At 39.0% G+C, this 16939-nt stretch overlaps 1 protein-coding gene across 1 annotated transcript; it reads right to left on the minus strand.

Moving 5' to 3' along the window:
* Nucleotides 1–383: 383 nt before the first annotated feature.
* Nucleotides 384–16374, minus strand: LOC141430901 (protein takeout-like). Its single transcript, XM_074091768.1, has 6 exons — nucleotides 16250–16374; nucleotides 6963–7055; nucleotides 4977–5124; nucleotides 3518–3651; nucleotides 2494–2659; nucleotides 384–1379 (listed from the first exon to the last, which is right to left on the minus strand). The coding sequence occupies exons 1-6, from the start codon at nucleotides 16302–16304 to the stop codon at nucleotides 1241–1243; spliced, it is 735 nt and encodes a 244-aa protein (XP_073947869.1). The 5' UTR covers nucleotides 16305–16374; the 3' UTR covers nucleotides 384–1240.
* Between the last annotated feature and the right edge of the window lie 565 nt (nucleotides 16375–16939).

Below are 16939 nucleotides of genomic sequence, written 5' to 3' on the forward strand. Positions count from 1 at the left end.
GAGTTTAGACTTGGAAGAAAAATCGTGCAAGTTGCATTACATTGCGAGGCGGTAAAGCCGACGAGTTTGTAGAAGTCAATCGAGCGCCGCAATGCAATGCAACTTGCACGATTTTTCTTGCAAGTCTAAACTTGACTTTAGGCAATACGGCCTCTGATCATTATATCGTTTGTTTAACTGTACTGTCTTTCAAAAAGTTTTCGTTGAATTTAATGACAAAGGAAGCAGTTCTATTTGGTTTGTTTTACAAATACATTCTTTTTTTATGAGCAGCTTGGTAGTCAAACTTTGTATAATAATTATAAACATTAACCTCTCATATACGTCCGCAATTATATAAATCAGCGCCATCTGTTATAGTAACAAGTAAACTTCATTTCAGTCGCAATCATCAATGTAGCCTTCTGTGAGACAGCGAGATTGAATAATAAGCGTCGTATCAATAACGAAGACTCTCCAGATGTAGAGCGAAATGAAAGAAACCCTACATAGGTATCCTGTAGTATAAATTATCTTTGCCTAAAAATAAGGAGACCTTCAAACAAAGGCTGTAGTCTGTATCAAACTTAAAAAGTTCGAAAACTTCAACGAAGATGGCGCTAGTAAAAAGGTTTCTCCTACTCACCGATAGATGTCGTTAAAGTGAAAATGAAACAACTTTTTTTTATAAAATTTACTTAAAGCTTAAAACAGTATTATACTAAAGCCTTATAAGTAATAATAAATATAAAAGTCTGCAAGTGTATTTTCTTTACTAACCCGCTTACATTTAAGAGTTATTATCACTAGTTCTTAATTTTATTTTGTTAAAATAATGTCCTACAAGAACATAAAGATCTTAAAAACATCATAGGTTATTAAAGATATCACTTTCCACCCAAGTACATTTTTAATTCAAACCTAGTGTCTAATCTTAATTATTTTCATAATTTTTTGGTGTCTGTTTTTAGTATAAATAGGTATCAAAAAGTAAGTTATGCGCCAAAAAATTTTATTGGCTTTCTTGCTGATTTTTATTGATATTTGCCTTATCATCGGTCTTTGCTCCATTTAATCGATAGTAAAAATAGCCAACCTTGTGTGGGACATTATTGATAAAAAGCCATCCCTTTTTTCAGTATGTTTCTCTGACCATCTCTCCCCATTTCCTAACTGTAACCTACTTTACATGGAGCAGTACACAGTCACAGCTTACCAATAACCTTTCAGTCATATTATTAAATAATATCTTAGTAATAATTCAGTCTTCTATGAATATTTTGTTCATGGGCACCTTATCAAATATGGTGTTGGTGACGTTCTTGAAAACGGAGCTGAGACTCTTCTCGTAGGACTCCTTGAGCTCGTTAAAGACCAGCTCTGAGTTCTCGTTGAGGAACCTGTAATAGGTAGTGATTTTTACATTATTAAACGCAGGTCTGAAAGTTTTAATCTTAACGCGTATATTTCTTTTAGGCAGGGTGGTCTTTCAGTAAAAAACAAAGATAAAGAAGTCGAAAACACCTGGAAGAACAACTGTCACAACCATTCACAAAGTGACATGATAGGTGCTATAGAGAGCAGCCAGCGATGACGTAGTAGACTAACCACTCACATGCTTTTGGCAACTCTAGTTGCCTGTCAATTCAATGCTCTTATACCTAGTGCCATCCACGAAGACGCGTGATTTTGTCAAAATTTGAAATTATTGACATTGTAATAAAAACCATTGTTAATAACGTAGTGTAGGGCGTCCTGAGGCATGGTGGACGGATGACCTTAAGAGGATCGCTGGCGGCGGATGGATGCGAGGGGCTGAAGACAGAGTGTTGTGGCGCGCCATGGAAGAGGCCTATGTCCAGCAGTGGACTGCTGTAGGCTGATGATGATGATAAATAAAAACCACGGTACGCGTCATCATGAATGACTCTACCTATATTTTTGTTAATGAGTAGAGTTCAGAACAAGAGGGCTTGGGCCATAGTTCCCACGCGGGCCCAGTGCGGATTGGGAACTTCACACACACCATTGAATTGCTTCGCAGGTTTGTGCAGGTTTCCTCACGATGTTTTCCTTCACCGCATAGGTCGTGGTAAATTTCAAATGTAATTCCGCACATGAATTTCGAAAAACTCAGAGGTACGAGCCGGGGTTTGAACCCACGACCCTCTGCTTGAGAGGCGATAGGTCAAACCACTAGGCCACCACGGCTTAGCCCTCTTGTTCTGAGAGGAGGCCTGTGCCCAGCAGTGGGTAGAGTTCAACTCAAAATTCAAAGTATGTGAGTGGCTAAGAAGATGGGGATGGCGGGACGGTTTGGAGGTGTCTGCACTGCAAATGACTAGCCTGACATTGTGTGAGACCGAAAGCTGTGGAGGTCAAGATAGACATTTAGATATAGATACAGGAAAGAAAAACATGATAAAAGTTATATACCGCCATATGAAGACGTTTGCAACAACACTGATGCTCGTTCGTATCAAGGAGTATCAACCCAGCAAGAGCTAAACTTACAGGTTCATCTGATCCCCCAGCCTCTTGTCTCCGTTGAAGAGGTTGGTAAAGTGCAGGTAGACCCTCTTTGGGAGGAATTTGACCTTGTACTCGCGGATGTGCATGTACGTCTGTCCATTTCGCACCACAGGCTCACCTATCAGGTCGTGCTTGACCACCAGGTTCACTGAAATGGGAAAAACATTATAGTATCAGGACAGGACATTGTTAAATCAGAGATGTCGTCTGCGAAGGCTTTTAGCACTTTTTCATTCCAATTATCTATCAATGTAGGTACTTAATTAATAAAGGCGATTGATTGATAGTGAGTGTATATACGTTAAACTCAAGAATGGCTGGGCAATTTGGCTAACTTTTTACCCGACTGCGAAGAGGAGGGTTATGTGTATAACCCGTATGTATGTATGTCTATTCCTATGTCCTCTCACCCGACTGCGAAGACGGAGGGTTATGTGTATAACCCGTATGTATGTATGTATGTCTATTCCTATGTCCTCTCGTGACTACTAAATGGCTTAACCGATTTTAATAAATGATACTGTCATTGGATTCGTCTTGATGACGCGACACTGGGTACATGAAATTCTTGAAAAATCAAAATGGATTTTTGGCGCCATATGTAAGTTTTAATTTTTTTTACTCAAACATATGGAGTAGGGTATCAAATGAAAGCTAATATTTTTTTTTTAATCCGAGGAAAGGTTTTTAGAAAACGAATTCTTCATAGAGAAACGGGAAACAGCTAATCTAATATATTTATAATCATAATAATATTAATTTATTTCAAGTAACATGACTCATAGAAAAAAAAAAACAAAAAAATATATAGGTACACATACAAAACAAACAAACATAGAAACAAACAAAATACAATACAATATTTAATTAACACGAGGAATGGCACGAAAGACACTGTCTTACCACAAGCCATACCTAAATAATATAAAAAAAATAGTTGCCAGTAAATGCATACTTAAGATTTGGTTCGTCTACTCGCCGCTGGATGGCGCTAACCTCAACTTACCCATAGTGACATTGGCAATCCCTTTTCCTTGTATGGGGAGAACGAGGATCCTTCCCTTCATGACGTAGTCAGCAATGAACTCCATCTTAGGAGTCATGGAGTTTGTTATCAACCGGTAGTGTGGTAAGTCCGCCCTGGAAAAGATAATGAGAAGGTTTTTATTATATAATTGAGATGTTTTTGAATTGAATTTCTCCCGACTTTTGAATTTTAAGTTGGGAACTTAACAGAGTTGGAGACACAAGATATATTTCTTTTTTTTTATATATTAAAATACACTTGATTTAATTAACAAGAGGAACCCCGGCGCGCACCTTAGAGTTTTTCGACATTCATGTGCGTAATTATATTTGAAATTTACCACGAGCTTTACGGTGAAGGAAAACATCGTGAGGAAACCTGCACAACCCTGCAAAGCAATTCAATGGTATGTGTGAAGTTGCCGATCCGCACTGGGGCCGCGTGGGAACTATGGCCCAAGCCCTCTCATTCTGAAAGGAGGCCTGTGCCCAGCAGTGGGACGTATATAGGTTGGGATGATGATATTTTAAAATAGTAATACGAATAATGTATTTATTTTTGTCAATGAATTATTTTAGGTCTGAATGCACTGACATTTTTAATAAGCAAATATGGAACTTTATTAATTATTATTTAGAGTCAAATGTGAAAACGGCGCTGAATAGTTAAGGAAGCTGAATCACGTACAGTCACCTGCATTAATATCTGCCACAGCGGAGCGTGCAAAAATATCTGACACGTGGCAAATTAGCTGGTCTATAGAGTCGTATCAATTTTTAAGTTTTTTTCTATATTGTACCTTTTAAACATTAAACATAAAACAAAAGGTTCCACCCTGGTACTTGATTCAGTTCCCTACGACTGACAAAGAAATCAAAGCGAAATTGGTTATGAAAACAGTGCTTTAATAGTGGCAAATTAGCTGGTCTATGTTTTGTTTAAGTCTTATTTTCTTAAGTTTTTTTCTATATTGTACCGTTTTAAAACATTAAACATAAAACAAAAGGTTCCACCCTGGTACTTGATTCAGTTTCCTCGACTGTACGATGGGTAATAACGCCAATCGAGAGCACAATACATATGAACTTCTCCGATAGAATACGATGAAAAACACAACCTTTCTTTGAGCAGTCGGGTAAAAAGCAAACATCGCAGGTTTTGCAGGTGGTAGGACCTTGCGCAAGGTCCGCCCGGATTGCTACCACCATCTTGCTCGCTAATCCTGCCGTGAGCAGTGCTTGCACTGTTGTGTTTCGGCGTGGAGAGTAAGACAGCCGGTGAAATTACTAGCACGTGAGATATCCCATCTTAGGGCTCTAGGTTGACAACGCGTCCGGAATACCCCTGGTGTTGCAGATGTTTATGGGCGGTGGTGATCTCTTACCATCAGGAGACCCAATTGCCATCCAGTCGAATAAAAAAAAACGTCTCAACCTACTTGTAAGTAGTCAGGATGGTACTCGCTAAGCCATGCAGCTGAATGTGCCTGTAGTTCTGCGATAGCACGACGGGGCCGGCGCCGGAGTGGATGTTGATCGCGGCCACGAGGAGGGGCTCGAGGGGGGGCACAGCGAGCGCGGGGATGCCTGGAACCAAGGCGGGCATGATGATTGATTAGCTGTTATCTTTCGAGGATATATCGGTGGCAGAATAAAGCTCCACTGAAGCTTGGTTACTGCCTCCAGCCGCGTTTTGCACGACTATTGCCTCCTCAGTTTTTGACTGCTGCTTCCCCATTGTTTTTCGTTGCACACGTCTGTCACAAAGTCACGATCAAATTGTACTTTACACATTTTAACTCGGCAACAGTCTATCCGATGCACATCGCAACATTCCAGTCCTATTATGGAGAGCGGTATCGAATTCGCACTACTCGCGACGCGGCGACGAGGCGTCCTGTCACGGTCGCCATGTATGGTTGGGAGTTCGGGAGATGTTAGTAAAACAAAGGTTGGTATCGAACTGACTATATTGAGTAAATGAATGCGATTATATACTTAGTCTTACCACTACACCAGTTATAACGAAATACTTGTAATAAACTCAAAATCAATGTGTACGTAACAGAGGTCGTAGGGTAAGTGGCGATGACAGGACGTTTCGATGCTAGTTTAATTAACGCCTAGAGAATAAGGAAGGCAACGCAGCGCGGTGATGATGATGTTTGCTATGATCCTTGTGCAAGACGTAAGTCCAAACAATACATACTCCTGGCCGTTGAAAGATCGCTTTCAACACTGAAGCTCCTCTGCTGTAGGCAATTTGCACAGGCGCATGAGAGAGCGACGCATGCAACCTTTAGTAGTGGTCACATCTGCCACTCTGGCTACTCCATCGGTCCCGGTGATGAGGCGCTGCACGCGACCGAGACTCCAAGATAGAGGAGGAACTAGACCAGAGTCGATACTACGTAGAGCCAAATTGGAACTTCGAGTCTTGCTGTCCTGCTGAGGCTAATATTATTTAATACGAGAGTGAGAAAGACAGTACGATACGAACATCGACTTTTGGATTTCGTAGTAGACCCCCAGATATGAGCCAAAGTTAATCTTTTTCCATTTTTATATCAATCTGTGAAATTGGTAGGTAATAAACTATTTAATCAATGTACCTATTATACTTATTTGTGATGCATAACTTGTCAACAGGCCATTGAATGCAGTTTATTTAACTGAGGTATTTGTTTGTAAAATTTACCTACCTCATCATCCCAGCCTATATACGTCCCACTGCTGGCCACAGGCCTCCTCTCAGAACAAGAGGGCTTGGGCCATAGTTCCCAAGCGGGCCCAGTGCGGATTGGGAACTTCACACGCACCATTGAATAGCTTCGCAGGTTTGTGCAGGTTTCCTCACGATGTTTTCCTTCACCGCAAAGCTCGAGGTAAATTTCAAATGTAATTCCGCACATGAATTTCGAAAAACTCAGAGGTGCAAGCCGGGGTTTGAACCCACGACCCTCTGCTTGAGAGGCGATAGGTCAAACCACTAGGCCACCACGGCTTACCTACTACTACTAATTTACCTACCTACGTAATAATAAACATTGTCAAATTTCAAGTTCATAGGTCGATGGGAAAAAACTTTGAACTAGATTTTCTAATAGCCACTACACTCGATTTAGTTAAAATTCACCTGAATCGTATGGCGCTCTAGCCACTTCGCTCCACTTCGCTTTCGGCTGAAACGGCAAGCCAGCGCGAGTCTCGGTTGCGATGCCGAAGATATCATACGCAATCTTTACTAGACTACAGTCCTCTAGCGTATCTGTCAACTTTACTGAACTACTTCAAGTTCCGCCTCCAGGGGAAAGGGAGAGAAATTAGGGGTGAATTAGCTGATTTCTGATACAAACCGAATTCCACGCGGGCGGAGCCGTGGGCACAGCAAGTAAGAAAATATTTGTATTATATTGTGTACATACCTTTTCTCATTTTTCTAAGTGCATCGGGAATCGCAGCTTTTAAACAATCGTTCAAGTTTGGATCTTTTTGGCGACATCTTACAAAGTCTTCAGCTGTAACAATAGAAAATATACTTTAAATACCGTAAACTACTTCAACTTTGCCCTTTGGCCCCAACATTGCCTGATTCGATTTAGAGTCGATAACTAGCACCTTCTAGGTTTTAAACTTTAATCCCCCGTAATAATAATTCCCGTGTAGATAAAAGTTTAAACCTATAAGAGTGCTAAGTTATCGACTCTAATCGAATAAGGCAATGTTGGGGCCAGAGGGCAAAGTTGAAGCAGTTTACGGTAAGTATTAAGATTGGTTTTTGGAGTCTTTTTGTATTTTTTCATACATCAGTTACCATTTGACTATCTATGCTAACGCTAACCCACGCTACTTTCCCTTCTCTTTTACCCGGTATTTGAACTATTTATTTACGTACTCACAAAGTATATATAACCTAACCTAACCTAACCAAGAAAAATTGGAAAACCCCCGACTTTGTCACTTCAAAGTTCAATATCTCAAAAACGGCTGAACCGATTTTGATAAAACATGTCTAAGAGCCATCGCTAGAAAACCTGGTAACAAATAAAGAAAACTGCATTCAAATCGGTCCACCCGTTTAAGAGCTACGGTGCCACAGACAGACAGACACACACAGACATACAGACACACAGCGGTCAAATTTATAACACCCCTCTTTTTGCGTGGGGGTTAAAAATAGTATACGGCTGCCATGCCTGGAATGCTACGTGTCGACCTTGTAACAGTTCTATTGTTACCCTATGTCACTAGTTAACATATTTGCAACTAATTTAAAGATATATTACTCAATACGCCTGTCGGAAATACCTTTCATCATCATCATCCCAGCCCATATACGTCCCATTGCAGGACCAGGCCTCCTCTCAGAATGAGAGTGCTTAGGCCGTAGTTCTTACGCGGACCAAGTGCGGATCGGGAACTTTACACACACACGATGACTTTGAGATTTTTCTTATTGGTTGTTTTAATAGCTACTCTCATATCAAATTTCATCCAAATCCGTCCAGCCGTTTCAATGTGAAGGGGTAACAAACATACTCCTCACTCACTCACTCACAAACTTTCGAATTTAATGAGTAGGATCATCCGATACGACTGTTTCATATTTATCTTCAACTTTAAATTGATTTCTTCCGTAAACACAGCGCCATCTACCGGCTTGCACTTGACCCACTGCGCCGAGACCCATTTCTTATCTCACAGTTGCGTAACCCACTTTCGATGTTACGTGCTGCGCCGGCGCCGCTCGTCAATTTGCTAACAGTTACGCACCGTTAAAATTTATGTTTTTCTCTGTACGAAAATTGCGTGTCAATTTTTCTAATTATTTTCTAATTGTTGTAACAATGGAAAGAAAATTACTCAATAAATATCTGGTACTTATGATATCGATCAACACACTGACCAGATGGTGCATTTTATCGTTTACATTTACTTGCCCGAATTTCATTTGCCCGAATTTCACTTGCCATACCAACGTTTGCCATAAAATATATAGAACCGTGCTGTTTTCAGGATTTTTTTAAATGTCATCATATAAAATGCAGTAGGTTAGGTTAGTTTAATATTACTATTTCAGAAATAAATAACTTTATGGCAAATGAAAATTCTCGATACATTCGGGCATATGAAATTCGGGCAAACGATAGAGAACCGCATTTTATACATTTATGCTCATTTCTTTATATCATACGTATGTGAGCAGGTTCGACAATTTTATTAAAATTGTATTGTTGTTTTTTTTTCAAAATGAAGGAGCCATGCATGTTTAAAATGTAAAACATTTTTGAGTTACAACTTACCGAGCCCCTAGTAATTAATATTGATAATTAAGATATTTACCCCCTGTTTTATCATCCATTGATTAAATTTATTTGACGGATAAACGTGATGCCGTCTCTGTTTGTTTTGTTCGAATAGACGGAGACGGCATCACATTAATCCGTCAAATAGAATTAATCAATGGGTGGTGAAACAGCCCATTAATGTTTTTTGTAAAATCTTTGTACCTACTGCTTTTTTGGTGTTTAGTAAATTGTACAACAAGAGCATAAAAAGGGAAAAAAGGGAAGGAAAGAGAGGGGAAAATGGGTTTGATGCTCGAGTTTTACACTCTGCTTTTCACTTCGATTGAGAGGAAATTAAATAGCAACAATGGAAACAATTGTTTACTTACTACGTACCTTTTATTTTTCATGCATTGCTATATAGTTATAAATTTTTAGTTTTATTGATTTATTTCGATTGATCTGACTGATTTTTAGTTTTACATAAAATAAAAAAATATATAGAATCTTTTTTATTTGTGGCTGTTGACACCTGATTACCTTGGTCTTAGACGAAGTTTTTACTGTATGCACTAGAGCATAAAAAGTAATTTTATGTCGCCTAGATCCAGCATAAATACCAACTTTATGAGCATGAGAAGTGAAAACAATATTTTTGTTATAGTTTATACAGCGCGTATTTTTTATATACTTAAACACAAAAAAAATTACATATATAACACCTGACGAATGTTTTGGTGCCTATATATAAGTCAAATTTAGCATTAACTACCAGATCGTAATTCATCTTGGATTTTTCCATACAATAATTTGACAGATGAGAGAACAGATGTATGACAGTTGTCACTTCAATAAGTGCGATGTTTCGAATAACATTATAGTAGTGATTATGAAGTGATGCATACATGCTTATTTATTTTGCAAGGAAAAGAGGCAGACCTTTTCTAATTGCCCTTAAATTTTGTGGTAATAACAAAAAAAATATATTTATTTATGCGTAAAACAGCAGCTACTAAACGTGACGCAACTCCTAGCCTATGTTGGGTTAGGTTAGGCATATTACGGCGTCTTACGACCGCGTTAAATAACACTTCCTACATTACCGATACTAGTTACGCCCGCGGCTGTTCACGAGTTCACGTGCTTTACATAATTGACACGGTACAAAGGGATTGTATTTGTATAAAATTTACTTTCCGTTTTTGTTCAATTTACGCATAACTAGTTGGTGGTAGGTTGATAGCACTTTGGGTGCGTGTAATAAGTTTGTCCGAGTTATTGTTTATCATAATTTTTTCCTCACTGAAACATTTACACCCTTGCCCAGGCTTGCCAAGCGTCTAATACAAACTCCAAGCCTATACAAACGCCTAATAGTTATTTGTGTCACAAGGGAGCAAAATGGTGTATTTACGGCGAGGTCGTACATTGAATCCAGAATGTAGCGAAGGTTTCTATAATAGAATCCTGAGCGTAATGAGTGATTCAAGTGTTAACGCCCAAGATGAAAATAATTTTGCTCCCGAGTCGCCCATACAACTTTTCACACCGAGCATTAAGACACTTGAAAAAAACAACCAGCATAGAAAATGGCATGGCTTTACAGTTATCAACTTCAAAAAATGGTATTTGCAATAAAGCACTTAGAAAAGCCTTGAACAGAAAAGTTGCACTTTGCTCCCTCTCGTGAGGGAGGAAAAGTTACTTTTCTGAAAGAGAGGTGTGAAAATACCATTTACAGGCTTACAAGCGCGTCAGTGTCTTTGGTCAGTGTTATTACATTACTTTCCCAAGAAATTCGTAATGAAGTTTTGCTTCTTATCGTCATTTGACGACCACCACCCGTCAAGAGTGCAGCGACAGAAGAAGAAGTGTCGAACTTTGGTTTAGCTAAAGAATTATTTTTTTCATTTTTAAAGCACACACAATACACAAATACACAAACATCACGCCTGTATTCCCAAATGTGGTAGGCAGAGCACACGAAACGTTACCGCTTTGGAGCCACTTAGCAATTTTAGGTTTTAAGTTTGACAAAAACGGTACAATAGTGACAGGTTGCTAGCTGTCGCCTACGGTATACCTTAACCTATATCCTCAGTCGCCTCTTACGACATCAGCGGAAGAAATGAAGAGGTGTAATTCTAACCCGACACCACACGGGATAAGGCACAACACCTACAAAATTTAATAACTGAGTATTAGAAATATCTTAGATTTTCAGAATCTATGTAATTGGCTAGCTGAACTTTATTAAGTAGAGCCTTATGTAACCCAAAGTTTGGCCTATGACCTATCTAAAAGAGGGTCGTGGATTCAACCCCGGGTTTGAACCTCTGAATATTTCGGAAATTATGTGTTTGTTTTGTTCGATTAGACGGAGGCGGCATCACATTTATCCGTCAAATAAAATTAATCAATGGGTGGTGAAGCAGCCCCTAAATCTAAACCTGGACACGCGCTCTACATCTTTAACTCTACCTACCTCTCTCTTTCTATCACTCCTGAGAGGAGGTCAGTGTCCTGCAGTGGTACGTGAAGGTTTAAGCTTATGAAGATGAACCCAAAAATATGGCATAAACTTAGATTTCCTGCAGTGCATAGGCTGTTGCCTACGTGAAACTACCTTCATATCTATTAGAGATTTAGTTTTTGAACGAACTTGATTTAGTTCTAGTTTATGCCACGAGTGGCGCCTCTGTCAATGCGATCGTATCGAAGAACATGGCGATGAAGCATTCAGTGTTGTTATACATTTAAAATAAAGTTTTTCCGTGAGAATTCTGAAGACAGTTTATTATTTAGAAAAACCCATTAATATCTTTAATCTTTACACGTAGTTCGTCCAACATCCGACCTTGAGCCCTAGAACAACAACGACCGCATCTAAATAACTGATTTGCAAGATAACACTCATTTACATACCAATGGCGTACAAGGGTTATTGGCGTATTGACTTTGAAAGTAATCTTCTATTATGAGTTGACAAAGTGGCTTGAGCATAAGCGTTTGTGGTGCTCGAAATATTTTACAGACCTATATAGACGTTCGTAATATAGCCACCCGAGCCGGTATGGCGAGGGTGGATAGACACGTCGAGGGGAAATGGGTTTAATGCTCGAGTTTTATACTCTGCTTCTCACTTAGATTGCGAGGCAATGAAATAGAAACAAAAACTTGTTTTGAAATAGGATTTTTTACCTGACTGTGAAGAAGGGGGACTATGTGTTTGACGCGTACCTATGTATGTATGTTTATTCCTATGTCCTCTCGTAACTACTCAACGGCTGATCCGATTTTGATAAATGATACGTCATTGGATTTTTCTTGATAACGCGAGTGACACTGGTGACATGAAATTCTTGAAAAATCAAAATGGCGGATTTTTAGCACCAATTTGTAAGTTTTCAAAAAATGTTTTTTATTCAAATCTATCGAGTTTGGTATCAAATGAAAGCTGATAATTAGCCCACTCTAAATATATATGGGTTATAATAGTTATAACCTAACATTTTCACAGAACTATTAAAAAAGTGTGAAATAAAACAATAAATTAAAAAAAACCCGACTGCCTTAAAAAATACTAAAAAAAAGAAAACAAGTCTAATGGGCTAGAACTTTGTTAAGTAGCTAACTTAAAGTTCAACAGTCGGGACCCATTTAAATCATGACACTCAAAAATTCTTATCTAATGGGTCCCGACTCTTGAACTTGAAGTTAGCTACACAGCCCAGTAGAACACTTGTTTTCTTCTTTTTAGTATTTTTTTAAGGGAGTCGGGTTTTTGATTTTTTTTAATTTATTTCATGTTTGCAGTGCAAATTATAGGCTCAGTATCCACGACGCCCTTGCAGTTAGGGAGATTAGCTGGTTGCAAAAATGAATGACGATTTTAATCAGATTGCAGAAGTTTCTGGTACGGGTACCACGCGGCACCCTTTGGTACACCGTACGCCGCGGCGCACGTTTGGGAACCTATGGGATAGTGCGTGTGTGTGTGTATGTGTAGTGTGGGTAGTATTCTATCTATTCGTCACATTGTCATTATATGTATCTGTTGTTCATTGACGCACTAAATCGCGAGGACATCAAAAACAATGCACCTATTCAACCCAGTCAAGTGCCAAGCCCAATCAACTAAATGGAGGTCATTTTAGTAATAAATAGTGTCCTGTATCTGTATTTTAGCTCTCAGTATGCCTACGCATGCGCGATGCAAACATTATCGGCGTGAGAATGTGAGGTGCATCCTAAAAGTATGGGTGTCAGGGTCACTGTCACAATTTTATAATTTGGAAGTAGCCAAAAGAAAAATATTTGGATCGTGTTATGTTGTATTAATAAAACCAGTTCTCACACGCGGATCATAAAAAATAATTATATTAGTTTAGACGACCAGATGGCCTGGTGGTTAGAGAACCTGACTACGAAGCTACAGGTCCCGTGTTCGATTCCCGTGTCGGGGCAGATATTTGTATGAAAAATACGAATGTTTGTTCTCGGGTCTTGGGTGTTTAATATGTATTTAAGTATGTATCTATCTATATAATTATATTTATCCGTTGCTTAGTACCCATAACACAAGCTTTGCTAAGCTTACTTTGGGACTAGGTCAATTGGTGTGAATTGTCCCGTGATATTTATTTATTTATTTATTTAGTATTTTCCAAGCTCACGTGCCCCTGTTTTCCTTTGGTTAGTTGTATACAAATGCTACTGACTAATATGGTGCTTCTCTACCGTTTGCCCGAATTTCATATGCCATTATGTATCTTTTTCTATAATTTTCATTTTCATTTTTTTTTTATTCGACTGGATGGCAAACAAGCAAGTGGGTCTCCTGATGGTAAGAGATCACCACCGCCCATAAACATCTGCAACACCAGGGGTATTGCAGACGCGTTGCCAACCTAGAGGCCTAAGACGGGATACCTCACGTGCCAGTAATTTCACCGGCTGTCTTACTCTCCACGCCGAAACACAACAATGCAAGCACTGCTGCTTCACGGCAGGATTAGCGAGCAAGATGGTGGTAGCAATCCGGGCGGACCTTGCACAACCTACCACCTGAAATAGCATCATTTGTCATAGCATAAAGTAATTTTTGAAACAGTACTTTCTTCAGAATTGGTATTAAACTAACCTAACCTATTACATTATATAAGACAACATTTAAAAACTCTGAAAACAGCACTGTTCTATAAACATATTTCATGGTATGGCTAGTGTTATTATGGCAAATGAAATTATGTTATTTGAAGTGATTTGACTACTACTTTCGTAGGGCCAGTCGAGTTTACAGAAAATTTAATAGCTTTCGTATTTCGTATAAAATAATTATGCAAATGTTTCCTTTGGTTGGAATCTTCCATGTATGCAACATCTGTCTAGTTGCTCTTGACCCATCAAGTATTGCATACTGGATTCAAACCGGCTCTATTATGCCGGGTTCACATTATTCCAGTAAATTCGATCCAGTAGCAAGACACTGCGGTGCTCGATCGATCTTGCGTAACTCGTTTTGACTGTGACCCCGCAATGTACTTATCGCTACTGTCATCTCAGCCTATATACGTTCCACTGCTGGGCACAGGCCTCCTCTCAGAACAAGAGGGCTTGGGCCATAGTTCCCACGCGGGCCCAGCGGATTGGGAACTTCACACGCACCATTGAATTGCTTCGCAGGTTTGTGCAGGTTCCCTCACGATGTTTTCCTTCACCGCAAAGCTAGTGGTAAATTTCAAATGTGACAATTTCGAAAAACTCAGAGGTGCGAGCCGGGGTTTGAACCCACGACCATCTGTTTGAGAGGCGATAGGTCAAACTACTAGGCCACCACGGCTTGGCCACTTATCGCTACTGGCACGATTTAACTTTAATAATGTGAACCGGGCATTAGTTGTCCCTTTGTCTCTAAAATAGATATTTGTCAGTTGACAGTTCAGAGCTATCATCATCATCATCATCATCATCATCATCATCATCATCGTCTTCATCTCAGCCGTAGGACGTCCACTGTTGGACATAGGCCTCCCGCATAGACCTCCAGTTGCTTCGGTTGGAAGCGGCTTGCATCCATCGTGTAACTGTGTACTTTAAGATGGTATATTTGTATGTTTGTCCGCCCACATCTCAAAAACTACAAGTCGGATTACAAAAAAATATTTAAGTAGACTAGGGACAGTCTAACTTAGAGAACAGTGCAAGTTTCATCAAAATCGGTTTATTAGGTATAGAAATAGAGAATTAAATGTGTATCAATCACTCGGAAAACTTGTTGACTTAACAGATATTTGTATGAAAAACTTTTTAACAAAAAAAAAGTCACCAAATAAACTGAAAAGCAAAAAATAATAAAAAAAAACTCCTTTTTCTCATTCAACCTTAATCTAGGTACTAGTTCGAAGTCGGTGCCTCAGTACTAGCCACCAGGAGTGATAGAAGCCCATCAGGTAGACGACTATAGGTCCAAAGGAGAAAAAGGTTTATTATTTTTTGCTTTTCAGTTCTTTCGGCGGGTTAATTTTTTTGTTGAAAAGTTTTTATTTCATACTTTTTTCTCACCCTTGGGGTATTTTATTATATATCAAAAAAAAAAATCATTTATTCAGTAAATAGGCCGCAATGGGCACTTTTACACGTCATTTTTTAAAACTACCAGCGCTTTCGGAAAGACCATCATTGCCAAGAAGAATGCGCCGCAAGAAACTTGGCAGAAAGTCATTTTTCAACATAAAATAATTACAAATAAAATACTTAAAAACTGCAGTATACAATGAAATAAAAGAAATACAAAATAATAATAATAATACAGGGATGTATGGGGTCCCTTAGTTACAAAACTAAACTCTAACTATAATCTACGTTCAGTGGAAGTGTAGACTGCTTCCACCGTCATAAATTAAAAATAATAATAATAATTTACTTCTGAAATTTACATTTCAGGTCAAGTAACCATTAAACTTTTGGATTCCGAAGGCAAGCTCACGTCTGCCGCCCCCAAAGTTAGCTCACACGAACTCATGTCATGCTCTGAAAGCGGAGCGGTACCGAGGGCATGGTATATTTATTTTGTACAATAAAGAGTTTACATACATAAACATACATACACATAATTATACGTATTTAATTAAGTATCTATCTAACTAAATTTATGGAATCAGGCGTTACATTGCGGAGGTCCATATCAAACAATTAATATTTTCATCTCGGAAAAATGCAGTTCCCGAGGGAACAGCGCGCGATAACTGAATCTCATGCGGACGAACCCGCGGGCTAAAGCTAATATTGTTTTATTTGTAAGTCCGATAATGTTGTAAATGAGAAAGTTTGTGAAGATATCAAGTTCATACAGAATGATATTTATTGACATTTTCTTTTGTGTATTATTTACTTAACTTTTAACCAAACAAAAATGAACTCACGCAATTCTTCTCCCACAGCCAACCCGACGACAACCAACACTACAACACGCCACATAGCACTCACAGAGATGACTGCTGTTCTGTCGTGAACCAAGAAAGTCGCAAAGAGACTGCGCCGGCGCGCCTCCGCGACGAATTTATAAACTGCGCGTTGCGACACCGGTGAAGTAATAGGGTTTATAGGGGGTTAACTGTTGAACAGGTTTAGGGGGGACGTCATATACAAAGAAATATGTTATTATATTAATCCTACTTATATTATAAATGCGAAAGTTTGGAAGTTGGTGTTTGTAGTTTGATTGTTGGTTCTCTAATTTTTTGCTGACAATATGTTTCCCAAATGATTCGTTTTTAACCGACGAAATAAAACGGAGGAGGTTTTAAAGGGTAATATTTTTTTTTATGTATGACCATAACTTTTTACAGAGTAGTCCGATTTTGATAATTATTTTTTTATTGGAAAGCGTATACCCCGAGGGTGGTCCCATATAAATTTGGAAAAAATCCTACTCTAAGGGTAGGAAAACAGGGGATGATTGATAATGTAGGTACTAATTTGGAGTCGGTACTTCAGCAGTAGCCACCAGGAGTTGCCTTGATGGGCTTCTACTACTCCTCCTGGCTCGTGCTGAGGCACCGACTTCAAACTAGTACCTAGATTAAGGTGAAATAGGAGAGAAAGGAGAAAAA

The sequence above is a fragment of the Choristoneura fumiferana genome, chromosome 9, assembly GCF_025370935.1.
Source record: "Choristoneura fumiferana chromosome 9, NRCan_CFum_1, whole genome shotgun sequence".
Lineage (NCBI taxonomy): Eukaryota > Metazoa > Arthropoda > Insecta > Lepidoptera > Tortricidae > Choristoneura > Choristoneura fumiferana.